Source organism: Sebastes umbrosus, chromosome 4 (assembly GCF_015220745.1).
Source record: "Sebastes umbrosus isolate fSebUmb1 chromosome 4, fSebUmb1.pri, whole genome shotgun sequence".
NCBI classification, from domain to species: Eukaryota; Metazoa; Chordata; class Actinopteri; order Perciformes; family Sebastidae; genus Sebastes; species Sebastes umbrosus.
Genome location: NC_051272.1, coordinates 28,163,443 through 28,186,934, shown reverse-complemented (window position 1 = coordinate 28,186,934; position 23,492 = coordinate 28,163,443). Strand labels below are relative to the sequence as shown.

At 39.4% G+C, this 23,492-nt stretch overlaps 1 protein-coding gene and 1 long non-coding RNA gene across 3 annotated transcripts in view; one reads left to right on the top strand and one right to left on the bottom strand.

Annotated features, from left to right (window-relative positions):
* Nucleotides 1–5,425, top strand: part of si:ch211-212o1.2 (uncharacterized protein LOC492735 homolog) — a 52,231-nt gene extending 46,806 nt beyond the window's left edge. For both annotated transcript variants that reach the window (XM_037768633.1, XM_037768632.1), the window contains one exon: nucleotides 1,854–5,425. In XM_037768633.1, the coding sequence (XP_037624561.1) occupies nucleotides 1,854–1,978 (125 nt within the window). In that variant the 3' untranslated portion in view covers nucleotides 1,979–5,425. The remainder of the gene's footprint in view (nucleotides 1–1,853) is intronic.
* On the bottom strand, nucleotides 2,652–21,862 carry LOC119487605. The gene is made up of 3 exons (XR_005206743.1): nucleotides 21,812–21,862; nucleotides 13,291–13,295; nucleotides 2,652–2,691 (listed from the first exon to the last, which is right to left on the bottom strand). It is a non-coding gene; the product is annotated as an uncharacterized LOC119487605 (long non-coding RNA).
* Nucleotides 21,863–23,492: the final 1,630 nt, after the last annotated feature.

Genomic DNA, 23,492 nt, shown 5'->3' with positions numbered 1-23,492 from the left:
CTCTGTAAACTGTAAAAGAACGAAGAATCTGGAAATGTGTGTGTGCGTGTGAGCAAGTGCACGTTGCAGGCATTTCTGTGTGTTAGTAGGGGCTAAGGACATCTCTTGGGAGACTCCCCTCATGCCTCCCCCCCTCAAATCTAGTCTGAATATGATGATGAGAAGTGAGACAGGAGGTTAGATATAGCAACTGAAGATCAGGGTGCAGAGAGGGATAAGAGGACAGGAGAGAGAAGTCTGAGGTGAAGAAAAAAGATGAAAAAGTAAAAAGAGACACTATAGGAAAAATGATTCCAGGATGTTTGGAGGGAAAAAATGGATGTTGGAGGGAGAAAGGATGGTTGGAAACAGGTCAATACGAGCCAGTGTTCGCCCTGTGGGTGCTGCTGGAGCAGTGGGCGAGGCCACAGACAAAACAAATATCTTAATACAGTAGCAAAATCCCCTCAGGGCTCCAAGAATATGGACTGATCTGTCTAAAACGATTAAGCTCATATATCAGTGTCAGGTCATTCCATAAAATCTACTTGAATAATTAAACATTGAGCTATATCATTTTTAGGGCTGCCAATCAATTTAAATATTTTGTCCATGATTAATCGCGATTAATCGCAAATTAATCACACATTTTCTATCTGTTCAAAATGTACCTTAAAGGGAGATTTGACAAGTAATTAATACTCTTATCAACATGGGTGTGGACAAATACGCTTGCTTTATGCAAATGTATGTATAAATGTATTACTGGAAATCAATTCACAACACAAAACATTGACAAATATTGTCCCGAAACCCTCACAGGTACTGCATTTAGCATAAAAAATATGCTCAAATCATAACATGGCAAATTCAAGCCCAACAGGCAACAACAGCTGTTAGTGTGTCAGTGGGCTGACTTGACTATGACTTGCCCCAAACTGCATGTGATTATCATAAAGTGGGCATGTCTGTAAAGGGGAGACTCGTGGGTACCCATAGAACCTATTTTCATTCACATATCTTGAGGTCAGAGGTCATTCCAGTTACGCTCACCAAAATGTAATGCAAGTTTGGAGCGTTATTTAACCTCCTTCACAACTAGCTACTATGACATGGTTTTCTAGTTTCATATGATACCAGTCTCTTCACACTAGCTTTAAAACTGAGCCCACTAAAACATAAAAATCATAAGTTGCATTAATGCGTTAAAGAAATTAGTGGCATTAAAACTAATTTGCGTTAATGTGTTATTATCACGTTAACTTTGACAGTCGTAATTATAATTGTTTCATTTATTGGCTAAGTCTTTTTTTGGCTCTTTCTTTTTTAGCCAGGCTAGCGGCGTGGCTATACAGATGATAATGTATGTCTGTCAGTCAGTCCACCACTTTGGTCCAATTACTCCAAGTTCTGTATGTTCCTTTCAATTCTTATCTTACTTTTTACTTCCCCCCTGTGGGAAACCTCCGGTTCTGAAAAGGGAAGCCAATGCGGAATTGCCTTAAACTTGCATTCTTTCTAATAGCCAGCAGGGGGCGACTCCTCTGGTTGCAAAAATAAGTCTTATTGTATAGAAGAAAATGACCCTACTTCTCACTTGATTTATTACCTCAGTAAACATTGTAAACAGGCGTATGCGTTTGGTTGTACTTAGCGCCCCACCTTTCCGTGTTACTTCTGGTCACAAAAAACAAGATTGCGACGGCAAAAATGCCAGACTCGAGGCTTCAAAACTGTAGTACACAAACCAATGGGTGATGTCACGGTGATTACGTCCACTTCTTATATCCAGTCTATGCTTGTTGACTCTCTTTTTCTTCCACTTTTCACTGCTCAATTTTTTCTCTCTTTTTCGGTGTTTCCTCGCATCCCAGGTTGGTGTAACTATCCACTGGACCAGCTGGGCTTTTGGAGACGGATGGAGCAGTTGATCAAACGACTCACAGGGCAGAGACCGCGATCAGATGACCTGGCGTGGGCCAAGAAGACCGACAGATAAACACACAAACACACATGCGGATGGCAGGATGGACAGATGGGGTTTGCCGATCCAAACACATACAGTAGAAACACGGATGGATGGGGAAAAACACCCACACACACACACACATACACACTTTACTCATGTCTCTGTGCTTCTTGCTTTTTTGTTAAAGAACAAACTTTCAAAGAAACTGTGTTTGCAAAGAAAATCAAAGATGGTTGGAGTGATGCTACGGATGCCCTGAAAGGCAAGCTAGTTTTTTTTTTTTGGTGATCCATTTTCTAAGTCTGATCTAAAGTATTTTCTCTCCTGTGTTTATGACTTAAGAACAGGTGAAAACATGTTTTGTCAGGATAATCTTTCTAAGTTCCTTTTTTTCTTTTCTTTGCCTCTTAGTGAAAACAGGTGAAATATTGTTTAGTGTTTGAAAAAATCTGCCTAAAAATGTATTTTTCTTCCATCTGTAATTTAGATGAGACTTAGACTTAGAAAATGGATCACCAGAAAAAAAAAATTCTTGCATGCCTTTCAGTGCTTCCGTAGATTTTCTGTATAAGCTGGAGTCTATAACAAGCTTTGACAGTATGAGGTGAAAACTAGATCATAACTCTGCTGTAATAGCCAATCAGCTTGTAGTCCTCTTTAACCAATGAGGTGTGTAGGTGTAGGAGGTTTCTGGAGGTTGGGCTCTCCAGGAGCGACACCGTGCTGCCTGTTGCAGGCAGCTTCTTACACACACACACAAACACAAACAAAACCAAGTCAAATGTTCAGTCAGTCTCTCCTGATTTTTTTGTCTGTTTTTTCTAGCCCGTCCTGGAAACATCACCACCTTCTTTAAATTCCACAACACAAGATGGTGAAAATGTGAAACATTTATACAGTTATAACTCTCCTCTTTTGTGCCTGTGCTTGATGATCTCCACAGGTAAGACAAGACTTTGGGAGGATGAACATGTAAGAAAAAAAAAAAAAGGTTTGATAAAATACATACTGTAGCTTCAATTATAACTTATAGCACTAATATACATATGTCAGCAGTCAAGTTGCAGATGCAGACTTACACAGGTGCAACTACATCTTGTGCAGACATTTCTCATTGATCTTTTTGTACAGGAAGACGCTCGGGCAGTCAGTCACTAGTTTTTTTTGTAGCTTTAGGAATCCAGTTCTATATGTACAAAAGCTTTTAAATGAAAATATTTACTGCATAAAAACTAATCAGTAAAATCTTTTGAAGGAAACTGTTATAAGGAGGTTTAATTAGAAGCTCTCTTTCACTTGAATCTAGATGAGTTCAGAATTTTTTAAGTGAGGAGTTGTCCTCTAATCCTCACTAAATATGAAAGCAACAGTGTGGTCAGATTTCCATCTTTCTTGATAGACAGGGAAGGGACACAGCTGAACTTGGAACATGTGGTGTAGAAGGTTAAAGCAGGCTCCGTCCAAAGGTAACAAAATCCATCTACCAGCTCTTCTAACGCGCGGGACACACTGGATGCGTGAGCAGTGTGTGACGGCTACCTCGCTGAGCTGCTGCTTCTCTCACGCGTGTGGTGTCCACACCGACAGCATTGCTGCTGCTACACTGCTACTGCCAGCCGTTTCTTTCTTCATAAAGTTTTTTTTATGTTTTAAAACTGAAACAGGAAGTGTTATATAAATATATACTTTTTTTAATGTGTGTGACATATTCCACAGATATGGAGATTGAAACTGTAGTAATGTTGCTGTTATGGTCAAAAGGTCATATTCACTGCCTCTCTAATTTGGCACGTGGAGAAAAAATAGGCGAGACCTCAAATCTCTAGAAGAGACGCAGCCGAGCCGCACCTGAGCCGCGCTGCTCACGCGTGGGCAGTGCGGTTGCTCTAACCTGTTAACATGGACGCCGAAATAAAAAGCAAGAGGTTCTGCAACGCACATGCTCTGTTCATGCATCCAGTGTGTCCGGGCGTAAAGCTCCACCAAATAACAATTTAGTTTGTTTAATCTGTACAAAACCAAAGATTTTGTTTCCTTCTAGCAGAGCCAGGCTATAGCTGTTTACCCCTGTTTCCAGTCTTTGTGCTAAGCTAACGTAGTCAGCTGCAGGCGGTAGCTTCATATTTAACATACAGTCACGAGAGCGGCATCAGTCTCCTCACCTAACTCTCAGCAAGAAAGTGAATACGTTCATTTCCCAAGATGTTGGATTTTATTTTATTTATTTTCTGCAGTGTATGTCATCAAGATGAAATGGAGAAAGTCTGGCATGAAGTTTGGTTGATGTTCATATACAGACTTGAGTCTCTTCCCTCCATTTTAATATAAAGAGGTAGAGACAGAAGCAGAACCTTCTTGGCATCAGTGGCTTCTTCTTGCCGTACTTGTGCAACGCCTGCAGACAGAAAGTTATCCAGCAGAAGTTCCGTTTCTTGGAGGATGCTTTCGGCTGCACCAAAGGCTATAAAACGAGTCCTACATGTGTAGTTAGCATTAGCTTTTCACCTCGGCACCGGACGGCTCAGGGCAGGAAGGCTCAGCCTGTTATTGCCTCCCAAGTCATGCTCCTTCATTCTGCATCACTAGAATATTTTATTCATCTTTTATTCAGTTCAGAACAGCCACACCACATATTAAAGCACTTCCATATCATTGAAATTCTTAGGAAAACTTAAAAAAAACATTTTTGTTATTTATTTTCTCAACAGAAAATTGTTTTGTACTGCAAATAAACATTTGCAGTCTTTCACAAAACAGATTCAAACCATTTTTTTTTTTTGCTGCGTTCACATCCCAAATCCTTTTTTTTAGAAAAGACAAAAGAAATCTCATCAGCAGTTCTGCAAGATGCTAATTGGTGCCGCCGTCTGCCCCACTGTGCTGCATATTTGACTGCAACTGTAAATACTAAACACACAATAACAAGAAATGTGTCGCAAACCTCTAAACCTAAATCAGAGGGATTCATTAAAGAAATGCATGGCAACATTTTACATTAGTTTGAGTCAGCTGATGTGAAAGGAAGAGGAAAAAGGGATTTTTTTTTTATTGCACTAGAGGAAAAAAATATTTTTCTGCATAAGCTGGTTACCAAGTTGCTTATAAGATGCAAATAATGTCTCCAGTATCTCTGATTTTTGTTTATGTTTCATACAATGACACATGCACTTTAGTTGGCTGTTATTAACTGCTTGACTTGCGTAGTTTATTTCTAGGCTGGAAATCCCTTCAGTCACAGAAGGTCAATAATAACAGCACTTTATTGTTTCACTGATTAAATGTCTGAAAATGTGTTCTGCAAGCACTCATTCACTCGTGTGTTTTCTCTGGCTTTATAATTTTCTATTTTTTTATTAACGGATCAAGCCTTGTAGAGTTCAATTTTGACGTTCCATTTCGCAGCTCAACGCTCGCTGCTCGTCTTTGCCTTAATGTTTTTATCTGCTCTTGGATTTAAATAAAGATTTATGAACTTCAGATGTTCACTTGAAATGGTCATCTTTAATATGGAAAATGGAGATGTCTCATTTATCTTGAGCATGTAGTTGTAATGCTGTTTCAAAGACTTCCATTAGTGTTTTTAGCTTTAGTGCAGAAGAGGCCTGTTGATCTAAGAATATGTGCAGACATAATGAGAACACAAAATGGGGACGAATTGTAAAGGATGTGCACTTTTCATTCATCTTAAAGCATGCTTTTGTGTCGGGGTTAATGTGGTGCCCGGCTCAAAAGTTTAATTACAGAGAAATTCAACACACTGTAGTTAAAAAACCACAGCTGAACCACCAGCACCCTCTAGTGTAAGGCTGAAGTTTCTCCTCCGGTTAGATTATTCCTTTCACTTATCACAGATCCATAGTGGGATGCAGTTTGGAGTCCTCAGCAGAGGTCAAAAGGTCAACTCGTTCTGCTCTACATCCCCGCCATGTGACCTCCGAGATTGGTTCAGTGAGTTTCACCACCCAGAGCTACCTCCCCAGAAAGCCGAGGCCCTGTTGGGACACAGCTGCTGCAGCGGCCCCTCTGGATCCTGCTGAGAGCCGGAGGCAGGGCTGGTGCTGGGGAGGAGGTAAGGGAAGGTAATTAGAAAGGAGAGGAGGCAAGGGCAGGGGAGGAGAAAAGAGGGGAGGAAGGGCAGAGACAGGTGATGAAATAAAAGTGAAACAGGAGATAGATATCAATTTAATATTTATCTACAAGAAGTTAGTTGATATTTTTATTCCCTGCAGGTTTAACTGTGTGGACCACTGAAAGCAGACAAATGCAACCAGCATTACTGCTGCACACTACTGGTTGTTTGATTTTAAGAGTTTCATGCTGGTTCAACTTAAAAACATAAGTTACCCTGCGGTCTTAAAATTTAAAGTTAAACCTGCAGTAGGCAGAATGTTTTTGGCATCATTGGGCAAAAAATCCATAATAACCTTTCAGCATTAAGTAATTCAAGTGTTCTGAGAGAAAACTAGACTTCTGCACCTCCTCATGGCTCTGTTTTCAGGCTTTGGAAAATCTTTGTCCAATCACAGGTCATTTCAGAGAGAGAGCGTTCCTATTGGCTGTTCATTCAACAGAGGCAGCTGTCAATCACTCGCAAACTCCAGGTATAACGTTTGCCCTCTTAGTTTAGTGTGCTAGCATGCTATTAAGATAAATCATGCTACTGGACATATTAAAATTTTGACGTGATGATAGTAGAAGAAAAGTCAAGGGATCACCAAATTTTTCATGACAATCCATCCAAAAGTTGCTGAGATATTTCACCAGAAACCAAAAAATGTCAATCCAATGGTGACACTAAAGGAAGAATCACGGGGTTGAGAAAGTCATTAAGGTACAAAATGTCATAGCAATGACTGCAACAGTTGTTGAGATATTTCAGTCTGGACCAAAGATGGAGCGATATTGCCACCCCTAGAGCCACGCCACAAGCAAGGCTAAATTCAATACAGTATAAATCATCAGGCTGTTCTCATACGCCGTTAGTAGCTATACTTACAAAAGGTAATGCACTGCAATTTGTATATATACACCACAAAATCAATTTGTATGTAATCCATGTAATCGTGAACCAGGAAGTAAAAAGAGGGACAAACGCAGCATAGGGAGGAGGTCGGGGTAGATGGGTGGGTCAAAATACACTAGATATTCCAGTGTTCTTGTCCCGTGTGGAACCAGAAGTCAATGTTGATTTATTTGTCACTAACTTCCGTACTTAAAGCAGCAGTAGGCAGTATATTTTTGGCATCATTGGGCAAAAGTTCCATAATAACCTTTCAGCATATTGTAATTCAAGTGTTCTGAGATATAACTAGACTTCTGCACCTCCTCATGGCTCTGTTTACAGGCTTCAGATAATCTAGCCCATGACGGGAGACTTTGACCAATCACAGGTCATTTCATTGAGAGAGCGTTCCTATTGGCTGTGCTCCGGTCATGTGACCGGAACTTGCAGTTCCTTCATCAGATTTCACAATGGCGGTGTCACAAACTTTCTAATTTGACAGCTAAACCGTGCAATACAAGATGATTCTGAAAACATTTGACGCAAGAAATAGGCATTAACATAACATAATATTAATTCGTATTTGATCAGCGCTGCCTATAGTTTGACTGTTTGGTCGGAGTTCGCGAATGATTGACAGCCGGCTCTCATAGACGGCAGCTTGACAGCAGACCTCAGATGAGCTCTGACTGGTTGTCTTCCTCCGGTATTTGAAATTTTTTTAAACATATTTGCTCCAATCTCGCCTACTTCAGCTTTAAGTTACGTCATTCTGGAGTTATTTGAATCCAAACCATAATCTTTTCCTAAACGTAACTAAGTAGTTTTGTTGCCTAAACAAGTCAATCTTTTCCTAAACCTAAGTAATTTTGTTTCCTAAACCTTACCAAGTTGATCTTTTCCTAAACCTAACTTAGCCATTTTGTTGCCTAAACCTAAGTAGGTTTTTTGCTTAAACCTAACTAAGCAGTTTTGTTGGCTAAACCTAACTTAGAAGTTTTGTTGTCTAAACCTAACCTAGTAGTTTTGTTGCCTAAACCAACTAAGCCGTTTTGTTGCCTAAACCTAAGTAGTTTTGTTGCCTAAACCTAACCTAGTAGTTTTGTTGCCTAAACCTGTTGCCTAATCCTAACCAAGTACATTTTTCCTAAACCTAACTAAGTAGTTTTGTTTCCTTAACCTTAACAAGTCGATCTTTTCCTAAACCTAACTAATCAGTTTTGCTGCCTATACCAAACTAAGCAGTTTTGTTTCCTAAACCTAACTAAGTTGTTTCCTGTGACGATGGAAGTTTATTTTGAAAAGACTGTATGCAAGTAATGAGCGGAAATTGACAAGTGTTGCTGAACATAAGGAATAACTTTTTATAAGGTATCATATGAACCGAACCGTTGAATGAGGATACGTTGAAATCATCAGTAAAACAATCACTGTTTAAACATAATTGAATATTTTAGCATGCCAGTTTTAGTTCTCCAGCAAGTCAGCCTCTCTGATTTCCGCAGTTGTTCTAAAAGTAGCTACATACAGTATGTTATTTTGGAGGAGAAATTTGAAAGATTGAATCTGGATGTTTGTGTTGTATTGTGTCTTTAAAGAAGGGAAAAAAAAAAGATTAGCACCATAGTTGCGTCACATTCCATTCATTCAACTACACGGTTTGGGAATGTTCATTTGTTGGAATTATAATAAGTAGCTGTATGTAACCCAGGTCACAAAGAGTTAACACACAGAGGTGCCTTAGCCAATCAGAGCGCAGGTTTACCGCACCCCAGGCAGGCTAGACAGTATATGCTACTCAACCGCTAGAGGACGCTGTGAGGAGAGGAGCTGCTGCTGAACGGTAAAAATATAGCTCAGATAAAGTTGTAAACACAATATAACGTTGTCAAATCATAATGGTAACAGTCTGTACTCTGTTATAAGCTCATAGATGTGTGTGTGAGAGAGGCCCTGCTCACTGAAAGCTGCTGAGCGTCACAGAGAAACTCCCGGCTCGGTGAGTCGCTGTAATAAATAAGTGCTGTGCCACGATATGCTAAGCTAACAAGTGCTAAGCTAACAAGTTGAAGTGAAAAGGCCCAGAGTTAACAGACTTAGCATTAAGCTATGAACAGTGCATTTAGCTAAATGTTGTAGAGCTCAACTGAATGAAAGCTGCACTGGGAAGAATATAAAACGTGACATAAAGAGTGTTTAATTGCTCAATGTTTTCTCTGGCTAGTAAAGCCACAGAACTGTTTAATACTGAAGCAACATGAGTTATGTTTTGTCAGGTGTTTTATTTCATGGTATAGTGTATTTGATTTAAATAAAAAGACAGACATATAAGAAGGAAATAGTAAATTGTCAGGTTTACACTGTATAATTTATAATTCATGTAATGTTATTTGTTTTAATTTAAAAAGTATGTTAAGTTAAGATAGTCTCATTTTACCACAGTTTCATTTGTAATTCATGCACTGTGAAGGTTATTTAAAATATGTTGATTGTAAAATCTACATTATATGAATATATGTTGTAGAACTTAAAGGAATTATTAATTCCTGATGAATCAGAAATGCAATTGATTCATGAACAATTCTGGCCATGTCAATAACTGCAGGTCAGGTTTTTTTGGAGAGATTCAAAGTTGATGGCGAGCTAACCCAGACGAGACATCTAGATCCTGGATTGAAGATCCCAGAGCCAAGAATTGTCAACCTTGCCCCTCTTCTGCCACGGCGGTAGGGTAAACATCACAACCTTTACACTCAACTCCCAGCATCCCGTGCACAACCTCAAACCCCAGACTCTGACTTAACCCCTTTTTTGACTTGACTTGGAAAACATTTACCCTCTTCGTGCTCCCTGAAACACATTCCCTGTGCCGGTGAAAGGACTGAGTGTTAACCATCACACTGGTTAAAGTGAATGGACTGAATATTCATATTATTGATATGGTGTATTGTGATGCCTTGGTAACAATGTCTATTACTGGAATAGTTAATATTGAATAATTGTAAGGTTGAAACGAGTTGAGAAGTGATAATATTGAACCGGGTTATTGTTTTAATATTGTTACTCATTGAATGTTGGATCCAAATATTGAGAATTGAGATTTTGAGTTATTGATATTAGGGTGCACCCAGTTAGAAAAAATAGTTGGTAACAACTCAGTGGTTGAAACCCTGAGTGTGACAAAAGAAATATTTCATTGCTGAGTTGAAACTGAAGCATCTTTGTGCAATTCATCTGTATACTGAACTCATGGGTATTCATTTTATTTTGTTTGTTATTTTCTAAAATACAAGGTACCAGTTATTAGCTTTTTGTCTACTGTGGTCATTTGATATTGCAAATAACTTTTTCTGCCTCCTGTTCGAGTTTGGTATCTTCTGATTCTAGTCCAGTATAATTATAGTGATAGGAGCTGTGTGCTACATGTAGGTTAGCAGATCACACATACAAACATAGAAACAGTGTCCGTTACCTGAGTGTGAACACGTGCACACGCACGATCACACACACACCAGGGGATGGGACATGTTGCAGAACTCTGTCTGATCTCGCATGTCTTCATATAGCTCACAGTAAGAGCTCTTTTGTCATTCCCACATTACTGCCACCACTTCCACTGTTAAACCCAGCGCTAACAAGACACACATGCAGCTAGCCTTCCTCTCTCACACACACACACACACTCCCTCTCTCTCTGCGTGGCGGTGACATATTGGATCTCACTATGCTGATGTGCTTGGCTGATCGGTGTCTCATGCTGGTAGCTATTAAAGTTTCTATCAGACATACTGAGACACGAGGCTTGATGGCAACACAGCAGTTAGATGCAGGGACATGAATGTACGGCTTTTAAGTTAATACTTCATTATACATATAAAAGTTACAGTTTTTAACAAGCAGGTGGCTTTATACAGTACTACAGCAGTGCACATAGTGATCATGCATGTCATTAAAGGCAGGGTTGGTAATCTTGAGAAAATAGCAAGAGTACACTCGATTTTTACAAATGATCCAACCGAAAAACCGATGTAAGCAGCGAGCAGCACTCGCTCCAAAAGTCTCTAAATCTAGAGAGAAAGTCACCAAGTCGGCAACACTGACAGGCCATCCCTTCAGGCCTCCCTCCAAAGCCACTCCCCCACTATTGTCATTAAGAACGTAAACATATCATAATGCACGTGAACGGCGAACATGAATATTGTTAGTGCTCAACTTGTAAGTAGCAGCTTGTGGAAGACTCCAGTGACGCGCAATGAGTGCACAGGCAGCCTTAGATTATTCAATAGTCCTGCGACAGCCGCATATACCATATTTTATTTTTTATTTTTTTTGTCAGGGCATTTGATTTTTTGATTGCTGTTGGGATGTAATGATGATTTCAACTGTAACACAACATTTTTTCTAAAATCTTTACCAACCCTGCCTTTAAAATGTTCAATTTACAGTTAATTTTGTGTAATCACACTCTCAGTCCCTCTGAAGTGCATGAGTCAGAATAATACATATATATATATATATGTATTATTCTGACTCATGTATATATATACATATATATATACACACATATATTTGGCCTGTCAATCGGATTAAAATATTTAGTCGTGATTAATCACGTGGTTGTCAATAGTTAATCACGATTAATCGCAAATTAATCACACATTTTTTATCTGATCAAGGGATATTTGTCAAGTAATTTAGCACTCTTATCAACATGGGAGTGGCCAAATATGCTTGCTTTATGCAAATGTATGTATATATTTATTATTGGAAATTATTACACAGCTGTGTTGAATACTTGATTTTGATTGGTCAATCACGGCGTTCTGCAGTCTCTCATTTCTGTATAACAGACTGTTGCTATGGGCGCAGCTCTGATGTCAGACTCTGGCGGACCGTTTTTGTGTCAAAATATTGATTTCTTAAGTAAGTAGCCGTGTAATAAGCGGGATAATGTACAGCTAGCCGGTCATTGTTGTGAAAGAAACCCCTTCGGGGCGATGAGAGCATCGCCCTGTCGGGGATTCTTTCAAAACAATGACCGGCTCGCTGTACATTATCTCTTACTCAATTACCAACACAAAACATTGACAAATATTGTCCAGAAACCCTCACAGTTACTGCATTTAGCATAAAAATATGCTCAAATCATAACATGGCAAACTGCAGCCCAACAGGCAACAACAGCTGTCAGTGTGTCAGTGTGCTGACTTAACTATGAGTTTCCCAAAGCTGCATGTGATTATCATAAAGTGGGCATGTCTGTAAAGGGGAGACTCGTGGGTACCCATAGAACACATTCTCATTCACATATCTTGAGGTCAGAGGTCAAGGTACCCCTTTGAAAATGGCCATGCCAGTTTTTTCTTGCCGAAATGTAGCGCAAGTTTGGAGCGTTAGTTAGCCTCCTTCGTGACAAGCTAGTATGACATGGTTGGTACCAGTGGATTGCCTAGGTTCCTATAGTTTCATATGATACCAGTATCTTCACTCTAGCTAAACTTTACTCTAAAACTCAGCCCGCAACAACCTCTGAAAGACACAATAGCGGAGTCATAGCAGTAGCTCAAACTGAGCCTGCTACAACCTAAAAATGCAAGTTGCGTTAATGCGATAAAGAAATTAGTGGTGTTAAAACTAATTTGCGTTAATGCGTTATTGTGTTAACTTTGACAGCCCTACTCTAGTGATGTGCAGTAGAGAGACATAGTTAAGATTATTTATGTCCTAGAGAAGATATCCTCAACTATATATGTGACCTGTGTTGACATAATGAAAATAAGGCTAAAAAATATATTAATTCATAGTTTTCATCTGCTCCCAATCCAAAATTGAGCTATTGAGGGAGCGATTCAGCCCAACTCGCCACAGTTAGGTCTAATTAGGTTCATCAGAATTTGACAAAAGCAAAAAGTGAAGTCAGCGGGTGGAAGTAACAGAGAGCCTCGACTCCTCTTTAATGACATCTGTAAGCGTGCAGCTGCAGGTGACTTTTGTCAGACTGGGTGTGAGAATCCCACAATGATTCTTGTCAGAGATCGAGGTGTGTTCACGCCCTTCGCAGCAATGTTTTAAATGGTGTGGACGCATGAAAATATATGCATCTGTGTGCATGAAGCTCAAGTGTGTGTGTGTGTGTGTGTGTGTGTGTGTGTGTGTGTGTGTGTGCCTCACCTGCAGGTGCAAGTGAGAAAGCCAATTATGAGACCTGACAGAAAAGCAGTGAGGCATCAGAGACACTTTTCATCACACATCTTGAGTCAGAATGGAAAAAAGAGAAAACTTTTGTTTTTTGATCTTTTGAAGAGAAAGTTCTTTTCTGGGGTTTTTTAATGCATTTTACTTTACCTAAAGGTTCAGTCTGGTGATGTTCTATATTTTTCTTACTGTAAACAAATCTAGAAAAGAAGACCAAAACCAACGACGTGTTAGTTCATCTCATGATTCTTCCTGACTTAGCTTCCCTGTCTGTGGCATACAGCTCAAGCCTCATTTGTTCCTACTGAAAGTGTAAAACTTTAAAAACGGGTCACAAATACATAGTTTCATTTTTTAAAAAGGTTAAATAATTTCCTAAAACACTTTGGCACCGTATTTTTCAGTAAAAATGGTACTCAAACAGGAATAAATAGGGCATTTATTGGGAACTATTTTCAGCTGTTGATTAATACACATTTGGTGCTGTAGAGAGAATTTAGGGCAGCAGGACAGTGTATGTGGGATTCAAAACAAACTACAGTGCCCATGTTCATTGTTATAAGGGGACATGTCACCCAGGTAACAGTGCGGCTCACTGATGTGTTTTTTATAGTTTTTTGACAAACAATGGAGCTCTACTCCACGGAGGAATAAGATACCGGTATGTATCAGGCTTTGGATACAGAGACAATATTTGTTAGTAAGATCAATGTATTGTTGGTGTTCATGGGATTTGTTGACATAAAAAAATATATAGAATATCATAAGATGCATTATCTTTTTAAAGCAGCAGTGGGTAAAATTGGAGCAAATATTATTAATAAAAGTTCTTGTTATAAAACGGTCACTATATCCTGACAGTTGTGCATAAAAAAGGTAATCTGACAAAAATCATGTGTCCTCCGGTGCTCCTAATGGCATCTGCAAGATTTCACAGACCGGAGGAGAACAACCAATCAGAGCCGAGCTGGAGCCTTGCTGTGTCTGAGCAGGCTGTCAATCACTCGTGAACTCCGATCAAACAGTCAAACTAGGCAGCGCTGATCAAATATGAATCAATATTATGTTACTGTAATGCCTATTTCTTGCCTCAAATGTTTTCAGAAACATCTTGTGATGTTCTGTTTAGCTGTAAAATGAGAAAGTTTGTGACTCGGCAGCCATGTTGAGATCTGTTGAGGAAATAGGTATATACAGTACACATATATATTTTTTTCTCTTCGTTTCACTGGGCTCTAACAACAACATTTGTTTTCAACTGACCACAGTTTTTTTTTTATTACGAGCCTGTGAAATCTAATTTTCATTTCATGGACAAAAGCAATGTGTAAGCATGATTTATGTTCTACTTTTTTGTGTTAAAGGTTTTTTTAAAGACAAAAAAAATACCTAATAGTCACATAAAAACAATGAAAAATCATGTAATATATATAATCAGCAGATCAGTCTTTGTATCAGGTTTGATCAGACTTGCTCATCTGTGTGATGGGCCACCAGTAGAGCAGTTTTTTGGGGGAAGATGGATTTGCCTTTTGTGGTTTTCAACAAGTTTGCTTTAAAGAAAGACAGTTAACAAGCCCACAGCTCAGGTACTCAAATCCTCCTTTTGTTGTCCAAAATTTATGGTTCGTGGGTCTTTCCTGTTATACAGCAACATTTCAGCCTCATGATTTATCAAAAAAAGATGGATTTTTCATCTTTTTTTGTATAATATAAGAATAGTGACATGTTCAACTGTCAGGAAAACATATTGGCTAATCTCAGGCACTCAAATAATAATCCTTATCGGTAGAATGGTTTATATGAACATAACAGGATGGAAAATTAGGAAAGAAACATACGTTTTATAACTATATCAAATATGTTTTGATTTTTTTTGGTCCGACCAACTTTTTTTTATAATTTAGCTGAACAGGGTTGAACTTTAAGAGTGTGACAATCAGATTGACATCATGAAACATGGGAAAAAAGACATGAGTGAAAGTTTATGCTCCATGGTCTCAATTGAATTGTAGTCTTTTTTGTTAGAAACTACTAACAGGGTGTATTAGGAAGAACTATAGTTATTTTTTTCATCATTAACTGTTCCCGATGTCATTTTACACACTGTTAATAGATTCTAACATAAAAGCCTACAATTCCGGTGAGACCATGGAGCATAAACTTCTCTCTGATTTTACATACGTATATATATACGTATGTAAAATCAGAGAGTTTAACGTGGCCCAGAAATAATAGCATATTTTATAATTTGATGGCTTATAGTTCTTGCAGAAGTTGATTACTTTGCACTAGGGACATGGTAAAATCGAGCACATGTACCAAAAAAGCTCAAGTAAAACAAAAAGTATTTTTAATGTGCATTATCTTTGTTTATATTATGTTATACTAATTTATAATTTAAGCAATTTGTTATAAATATTTGACACATTTTAAGTAAAAAATGAGGAAGTAATTCATGGAGACAGAAATGTTGCTGCATAACAGGAATGGCTCTCCTGATGTTTTCCCCGACATGCTGACCCTCCAGCATGTAAGTGGACAGAACAACGAACAGACAAATTTATATTTTCACACATCTGGTAGATATATCTGGATGTGAAAGAAGATGTGTTGAATGTCACACAATGTTTTTTTTCATTGGCAAAGAAGAGCTTAACTGGGGAAGTTGTTGTGATGCCACCTGCTGGTTATATTCAAAACATTAATGCTACAGAATGTGGCAAGTTAATAAAAGGTATCTCAGGTTCAAATTGGCATCCAGACTGCAGGTTGTCACAATCAAGCAGAGAAGTGTCTTTTCAAATACTTCTATGTGCTGAAACTCTGATGTCTAATACTGTAGGTTCTTTGTATCATGTAAGTCATAAGCACACCGCCGACTCTTTCTCTTGTTGAAACATGTCATTTTGATGTGATGATAATCGGTGGCAAGTTGTCCAAGTGCTTACACAGATCATAGCTGAAAGGTTCCAACGTCGCTCTACAGCAGCCGAATATGTGCTTAACAGCCAAATACTCTTCAGTGAGCACATGCCTGCTTATTCAGTCAGCTAAAATCCCAAACATACATGTAATACAATGTATGTATACATTTAGTAAGTTGCACAGACAAATATCACTGAAAGCATAAAGAGAAAAGCAAGCAGAAAAACAGCAACATTTAAAGAAAAAAATTAAGATGAATGTGTAAGAATGACTGTGGTACCTGTAGGCAGCAAAACACCATCAAAAACGTGTGTAGAACGCAAACCTTATACATTTATAAGTTATGTAGGAGATAATGTACAGCGAGCCGGTCATTGTTTTGAAATAAACCTCGACAGGGCGATGCCGCACCCTGATGCTGAGCGGAGGTCTTGCATCGCCCTGAAGGGGTTTATTTCACAACAATGACCCACTAGCTGTACATTATCCCGCTTATTAAGCGGCTACTTACCTAAGAAATCAATAATTTGACACAAAAACGATCCACCAGAGTCCGACATTATAACTGCCTCCATAGCAACGGTCTGTTATACATAGCAACAGTATGCTATAAAGAAATAACAGACCTCTGAACGCCGTGATTGACCAATCAGAATCGAGTATTCAACAAAGTCGTGTAATCAAATGTGATAACTTCTGTAACCACACAGCTCAGTTAGAGAGCATCTTACTCAGAAGGCGTTTTGTGTTTACTAACTTCAAGAAGCGATAGGTGCTATGTGCAGTTTTAGTATATTTCCAAGGTGAAGTTCTTTGTAGCATGTATTAATACACAACTTTAGCTTAGCTTTAGCATTTTCTGATGCGTACCCCCGGCTCTATCCAAAGGTAAAACCTCCTCATCTAACTCTCAACAAGAAAGTGAATAAACATATTTCCCACAATGTAGAACTATTCCTCTAAAGCTGCTAAATTCGGTATTCAGAGCATATCTATTGCCTCCGCACAGCTCTCAACATGGCGACGGCTGAGCAGGCGACTCGCAGCTAGCGGTGCTAACAGCTCGAACAGTGCTAACAATGGCAACAGTGCTGCAACAGAGCTAACAGTGTTAACCTGAGGGGGAACCAGAGGGTGATACGCTTCCAAGCCGATGCCAGCGGTCGGGACGTTGTTATCAGCAGTGCAGAGCGGCAGCTGTAAGCTAACCAGTGGGGCACGCTCACATGCACAAACATGCACTAAAAGATTTGCACGGCCGGCCCGGCCATGTCAACAAAGCACAGAAAAGCTCGTATTACAACAAACACAGAGGGGGAGTGACCTCCTTCTCTGTTCAGGTAGACATTACTCCTCTATATCTTGACTTAGCAAATAATTGGGGTTGTGATCAAATAGCATATATACATATGCTATATACGTATATAAAGTGTATACTTTATGTTCCAATGTGTGAATAGTAATAGAGGGTAGGGGAAGGGCAGTGAGGAAAGACTGGTGTCGATTGTGAACCTTATCATGCATTAATAGTTAACTTAAAGGGACTGTTTTTAACTTCTTACACGTATAAATCAAAGACGCTGACTTTCGTTGACTTAACGGCCACAGGTGTCGCTGTTAACAAGCAATTTCTGATTCTTACAAACAGTCCCTTTAATAAGTCTTTAATAAACTTTTAATAAATCAGTTTTACTCTGGATGCTTTCCTGCTTTCTACTAAGACTAGAGAGTCCAAAGAAAGGGATCACCATCTGTATGCTTTATTGTAACAAGTAGTAACCGTGGTAACCATGCAGCTCATTTGGGTACAGCCAGGATGCTGCTAATTCAATCAAAAACACTACCTTGGCTATCCTATTAGCATCACAGTTATTTGTTATTGTCACCAGAAAAAGCCAAATATGTAAATTCAAACAAACAACATGACAGGTTTAAAGCAATACTCCATTCATTAATTTACTTCATACCTCTACTTCAGTATGTAAACAGTTAAATTATTGTACGCAGCAGTGCAGAAGGTGAGTGAGGGTGGGGGTGATGGGTGATGATGATGGCTGAGGGTGAGGGGAGTGAAGGGGGTGGAGAGTCAGTGTGGGGGAGCAGGGTGGGAAAGGGGGTGTTACTGGTGTCATGGGACTTGTGATGAATAGCTGACACAGGACTGCAGGGACCTGAGCACTGTCAAACTGTCATACCACTCCCACTCACACACACTGGGAATGCCAATTAGACATGTGCATTGTGTGTGTTTGTGTGTGTGTGTGTGTGAGAAAGAGACCGACTACTCACGACTAAGAACTGAGGCTGCGTCCGAAATCACATATTATTCACTACATACTCAATATGTGTACTCGTTGAACATACTTTTTTGTGAATAAACAGTAGTATGTATCGTTTCGGACACACTGAGCAGTAATTCACGGCGTCACTTCTTGAGAACCTCCTTGCCGCTTGGAGACGCGTAACCATGGTAACTTGTGCCAAACCATATGATGATTTACGATGATACGATCATTTTGAAAATATATTACGCCCTTACACTTAAATTTAAGTATTATTGATGTTACTGTCCATCAATGTCTGTTATGACTGTTGTCGTCACTACCGTATTGCATTGTGGGATATTTATGCTGGCGTAGTGTCCAGATTTTGCATACTGTAATAATACACCGGAAATAGTATGCAATTTGCATACTATTGGTTTCATACTTAAGTTTCGGATATATTTAAAAAAATCTCACATACAAATAGCATGTTTGTGTGGAATTGTGGACGCGACCTGAATTCTCGTGCCACCGCCGACATGGCTGAGCAGAATCAGAATCAGTTATCAGGAAATAAATCCGTTTGAATATACAAACTGATTTTAGAAAACATATGTCCCACGTGTGTTTATATATATATAAAAAAATGTGCATCTTGAAAAAAGGTGAACATGTGGGTTTTGACTTCACTTTGCAATTTGAGTGCAACTCCAGCACGCTCTCTCACGGGAACCTACATTTCTATATGCTACAGCGCGCGGAAATGCTACACAGAATTACCTCTCACATGCTTCATTTTCATCAATCTGAGATGTAAAAATCCATCAAAATCACTCTCATGAGTTTGAAAAGTGAAATTTCTCTTACAGTTGTTAACAGGTTCTGTGGTCACCTATGAGTCCCTTTCTGTCAAAAGTGAAACCAAGATACCAAGACAAAAACCTTTGAGCAGTCATGCACTCGGACCTAAATTGTAACAGCCTCTTCGAGACAATATCAGTGTCAAATGATAAAATTCTAAATAATATTACATGTTTTATAAAGCATTAAATAGTTTAGTGCTCATCAGCTCATGTATTACAAATCCGTCAGATCCCTCAGGTGGTCTGGTGTTGGTGTACTTACTGTTCTGAGTATAAAACAAAACGAACAAACAAATAATAATACAAAAAACATGTTGAAGCAGCTTTTCTTCACAGTATAATTTATGTACCACATCTCTGAGCTAAAAAAACTGAAACCTGTTGTGTTTGGCCGCTTGGGGGCAGTGGAAACAAGTTGTGAGCCACTGTCGATATGGAGAACGAATGTGTTAGCGCACAGTTGCTTATTTACACATTCAGCAGTTATGGAGCAACATTATCATAAATTTATAGTTGAGTTTCTGGCCACCTGACGAATGTAAATATGGAAGAGCGACTATTTTTCATGCTGGGATGTGTATCTGCATGTTTTCAATTTAACTTCTACAGTGTTGTCTTTTTTTTGTAGTTGTTGCACCATCTTAAAAATGTTGTTTTATAACAGATATATCAAGTTCCTTTTGGAAACTGGTCAGTAAAAGAGGAGGTTGTAAAAATGTATCTTTATGTGTATCACGCATACTTATTATCCATCCGAATGCATTAAATACTTATTCATACATATTCATTAACGGTTTGATTAAAAGGGTTTCGTACAGTAATTAGAGGTTTACTATTAATGGATCTGTGTGACGTCGCACATCACACACTTCTATTTAAGGGGGCGGCATGCACAATGTCTCACATCTTCACCTTTGTGTTTTCACATCTGTTAAGCCCCAGGAAATTAATTAAAAGAGAATGAAATGTGCAAAAAAACATCTGTTGAAAAACCATGCAGATATGCCTCACATTCATTCACATTTCCTTCTAGTTTTGTAAGTGCAAATGGATACTGTTTTGAGCATGTTTTTAAGGGAAGTAAGGATGGCTGAACTTCCCAACCTGTTTACTGGTGACCACTGGCTAGTGTAAACAGTTCACTGAAGGCCCAGCAGATGGCAGCATTGCACCTCAAACTGCAGCATGTAGACTTCAAACACAGTGGGCAGCCAGAACACGCTCAAATACTGGAACATGGAAATGAGTGCTGTTTGATTTATTTTGTCCTCTCAGATGCCCACTGTCAACTTTAAAGAGAAGCCCACAGTGTGTGGCCAGTTTCACTTGTTTTAACTAAATCTGGTTAGCAACATTACTGGCCCCGTCCTCCATCCATCTATCCCTTCTTGCCTTTTGCCCAGCTGCTGTTTCTTGTCTTCATCCATTCATCATTTATCTGGCCAGATATTCAGCTTCCTCTCCCTCTATCATCCATCCATCTCTCCCCATAATTTCATGTCTGTATCATCCTTCTTTCTTTTAACAGTGTTTCCCCTTTAAAACCACATGACTCTTGGAGATTGGGCATTCTCAATCAGAAAAATAATGTAAAAATGGTAAAAATATAGAGAATAATTAAGAAAAAAAGGCACTTTTATTAGACAGTTGCAGTTCAATGGTGTGTGTGTGTGTACATGTCTGTTTTATTAAAATAAGAAAAATAATTATAACAGTAATATAACCAAATTGTTGTATTTATGTTGGAAGGTCTTAAGAAAATTTAAGCAGTTTTACATGAGATGTAGCTGAACAAAGCTTTTCTGTCTGGTTGATCAGAGATGCTTTGTGTGTGTGTGTGTGTGTGTGTGTGTGTGTTTACACCTCAGTACATTCAAACAAGATCTGATGTTCATAATATCTTGACATGTAAACTTACAGGTATAAAGAGATGCAAATTATGTGGTTTTTTTTTAATCATGCCAAACATGCATTTTTTTCTTTGTGGATTTGATCTCGCAAAAGATAATTATGCCTTTAATGTGAAAAAAAGATTATTTGAATGTATAGAAGCAGGACAAAGTAAAGATAATGGAAGGAGCAGAGATAAAGGAGGAGAGGAAATGAACGCAAAAGGGCGAAACAAGGAATAATAAACAAAGAGGGAACAAAAGGGGGAAGGTGGAGAGAGAGAGAGAAAGAGAGAGAAAGAGAGAGCTGTCTGTGGGTTGAAAAGACGTGGGCTGTTATTTTATTTCCTCTGTGGGTACACAACAACAGCGCTGTCTGTCTGAGGTGCTGACACAGCAGAAGTACGAGAAGACGTTTTGCACACACACAGACACACACACACACACACACACGGCTGTGTACTTCTATCTTTGTGAGGACCCTAACCTTAATCATCACAACTAAATGCCCGACCCCAGCCCTCACCTGTACCCTAACCTAAACCTATTTCTAACCTGAACCTTAAAACCAAGTCTGAACCCTCAAACAGGCCTTTCAAGGTCTGTCAGAAGGCTAAAATGTCCTCACTCCGAAGGTCTACAACTCAAATTGGTCCTCACAAAGATAGCTGTACAAGTACACACACACACACACACATACACACACACACACACACACACACACACACACACACACACACACACACACACACACACACACACACATCACACACCCAAATGCACACATGTACGTACACACACAACTCTCTGAAAAACATGGACAGTACACACACATGCATGTCCACACGCATGCACAACAGAAAAAAGCATGTTTTCACACACAAACGTGCATGATTGCGCCTATCCATTTGTGCTGTTTTAATTGTGTGTGTTTTTATGTGTTTGTCCTCGGTATGCACTCGGTGACACACACACGTCCTCAGTACCGTTGGTGTGTGTTAATATCATCTAAAAACCCGTGCTTAAAATTTCCACTGACAGGGACGACTCGTGTGTGTGTGTGTGTGTGTGTGTGTGTGTGCGTGTGTGTGTGTGTGTGTGTGTCCCTGGAGCCTTGCAGCGATCTGGGTTTAATTTGACTAGTCAGGGCGGTCGAAGCCAGGGCCTCAGCAAATATGTGTGTGTGTGTGGGCTGACCTTAGTGTTGAGGTGAGGCAGAGATCAATGCCGAGGCAAACAGAAAGGTTGAGACAAAACTCACCGCCCTCTCTACCGCTCACTCCTCCATCTCTCTTTAGTTCTCCTTTCCCAATCGCTCTCCTTCTCTCCCCAATCCCTTCCTCTCTTTGTGCTGATATTAAGTGTGTGTGTGTGTGTGTGTGTGTGTGTGTGTGTAAGAAGAAGATCAGTAGAGAGGAAAGTTTGATTGATCTCAGGCTAATAACCACAGTTGAGTCTCAACCGCACACTTACCGACCGACTGAACAACAGGCTTCCAGCCCAAACAAAGTAAGATTAGCTCTCCACCTCAAACAACATCTCTCTCTTTTTCTCTATGTGTGTGTGTGTGTGTGTGTGTGTGTGTGTGAGAGTGAGAGAGAGAGAGTGTGCATGTTATGACCAACTAGACAATAGTTATATCCATCCAGTAGCTTTTTAATTTGCTGGCCACTCATTACTAATAAGATCAGTATGGATCTTTTTGTTCTCTGTAGGTTTATGTATGAGTCTGTTGTGCATGCACATTGTGTGTGTGTGTGCATGTATTACTCACGTTGTGGGGACATGAATCTGTTTACACAGTCGCATTGTGGGGACTCGCCTTCCTTTTAGGGGACAAAATGCAAGTCCCCATAACGTAAATCATTACATTTTAGGGTGACTTGAGGTTAGTGCTATAGGATTAGGATTATGCAAGTAGCGGTTGTGGTTAGAGTTAGGGTAACTCTCCAGGAAATTAATGTAAGTCAATGTAATGTCTAAGATACTCTATAACAAAGATGACGCATTTCAAGCTCCGCCAATGGTTTGAAATGGTACGGCTTCCTAAATTGGCACGGTGATGCTGTGTTCGCCTCTCCCCCCAGTGGCGTAAAATATCGACGGTGCATCCAGAAGCTATCAGGGCCCAAAAATCACATTCCTACACCGTGTCCACATGAAATCCGTTATACTGAATGCTCATCTGTAACGTTGTGTAAACAAATCAGGTAGGCTACCTATTAGCTGTGAGCTTGAGATCAGACTGGAGACGTCACCACTTATCTTCCTTCGTTTGTTCTTTTTTTTTTTTTTTTTTTGGGGTGATTTTTAAGTATTTTATTGATAGGACAGTGGATAGTGTTGAAAGGGGAAGAGAGAGAAATGACATGCGGAAAGGACGACAGGCCGGATTCGAACCCG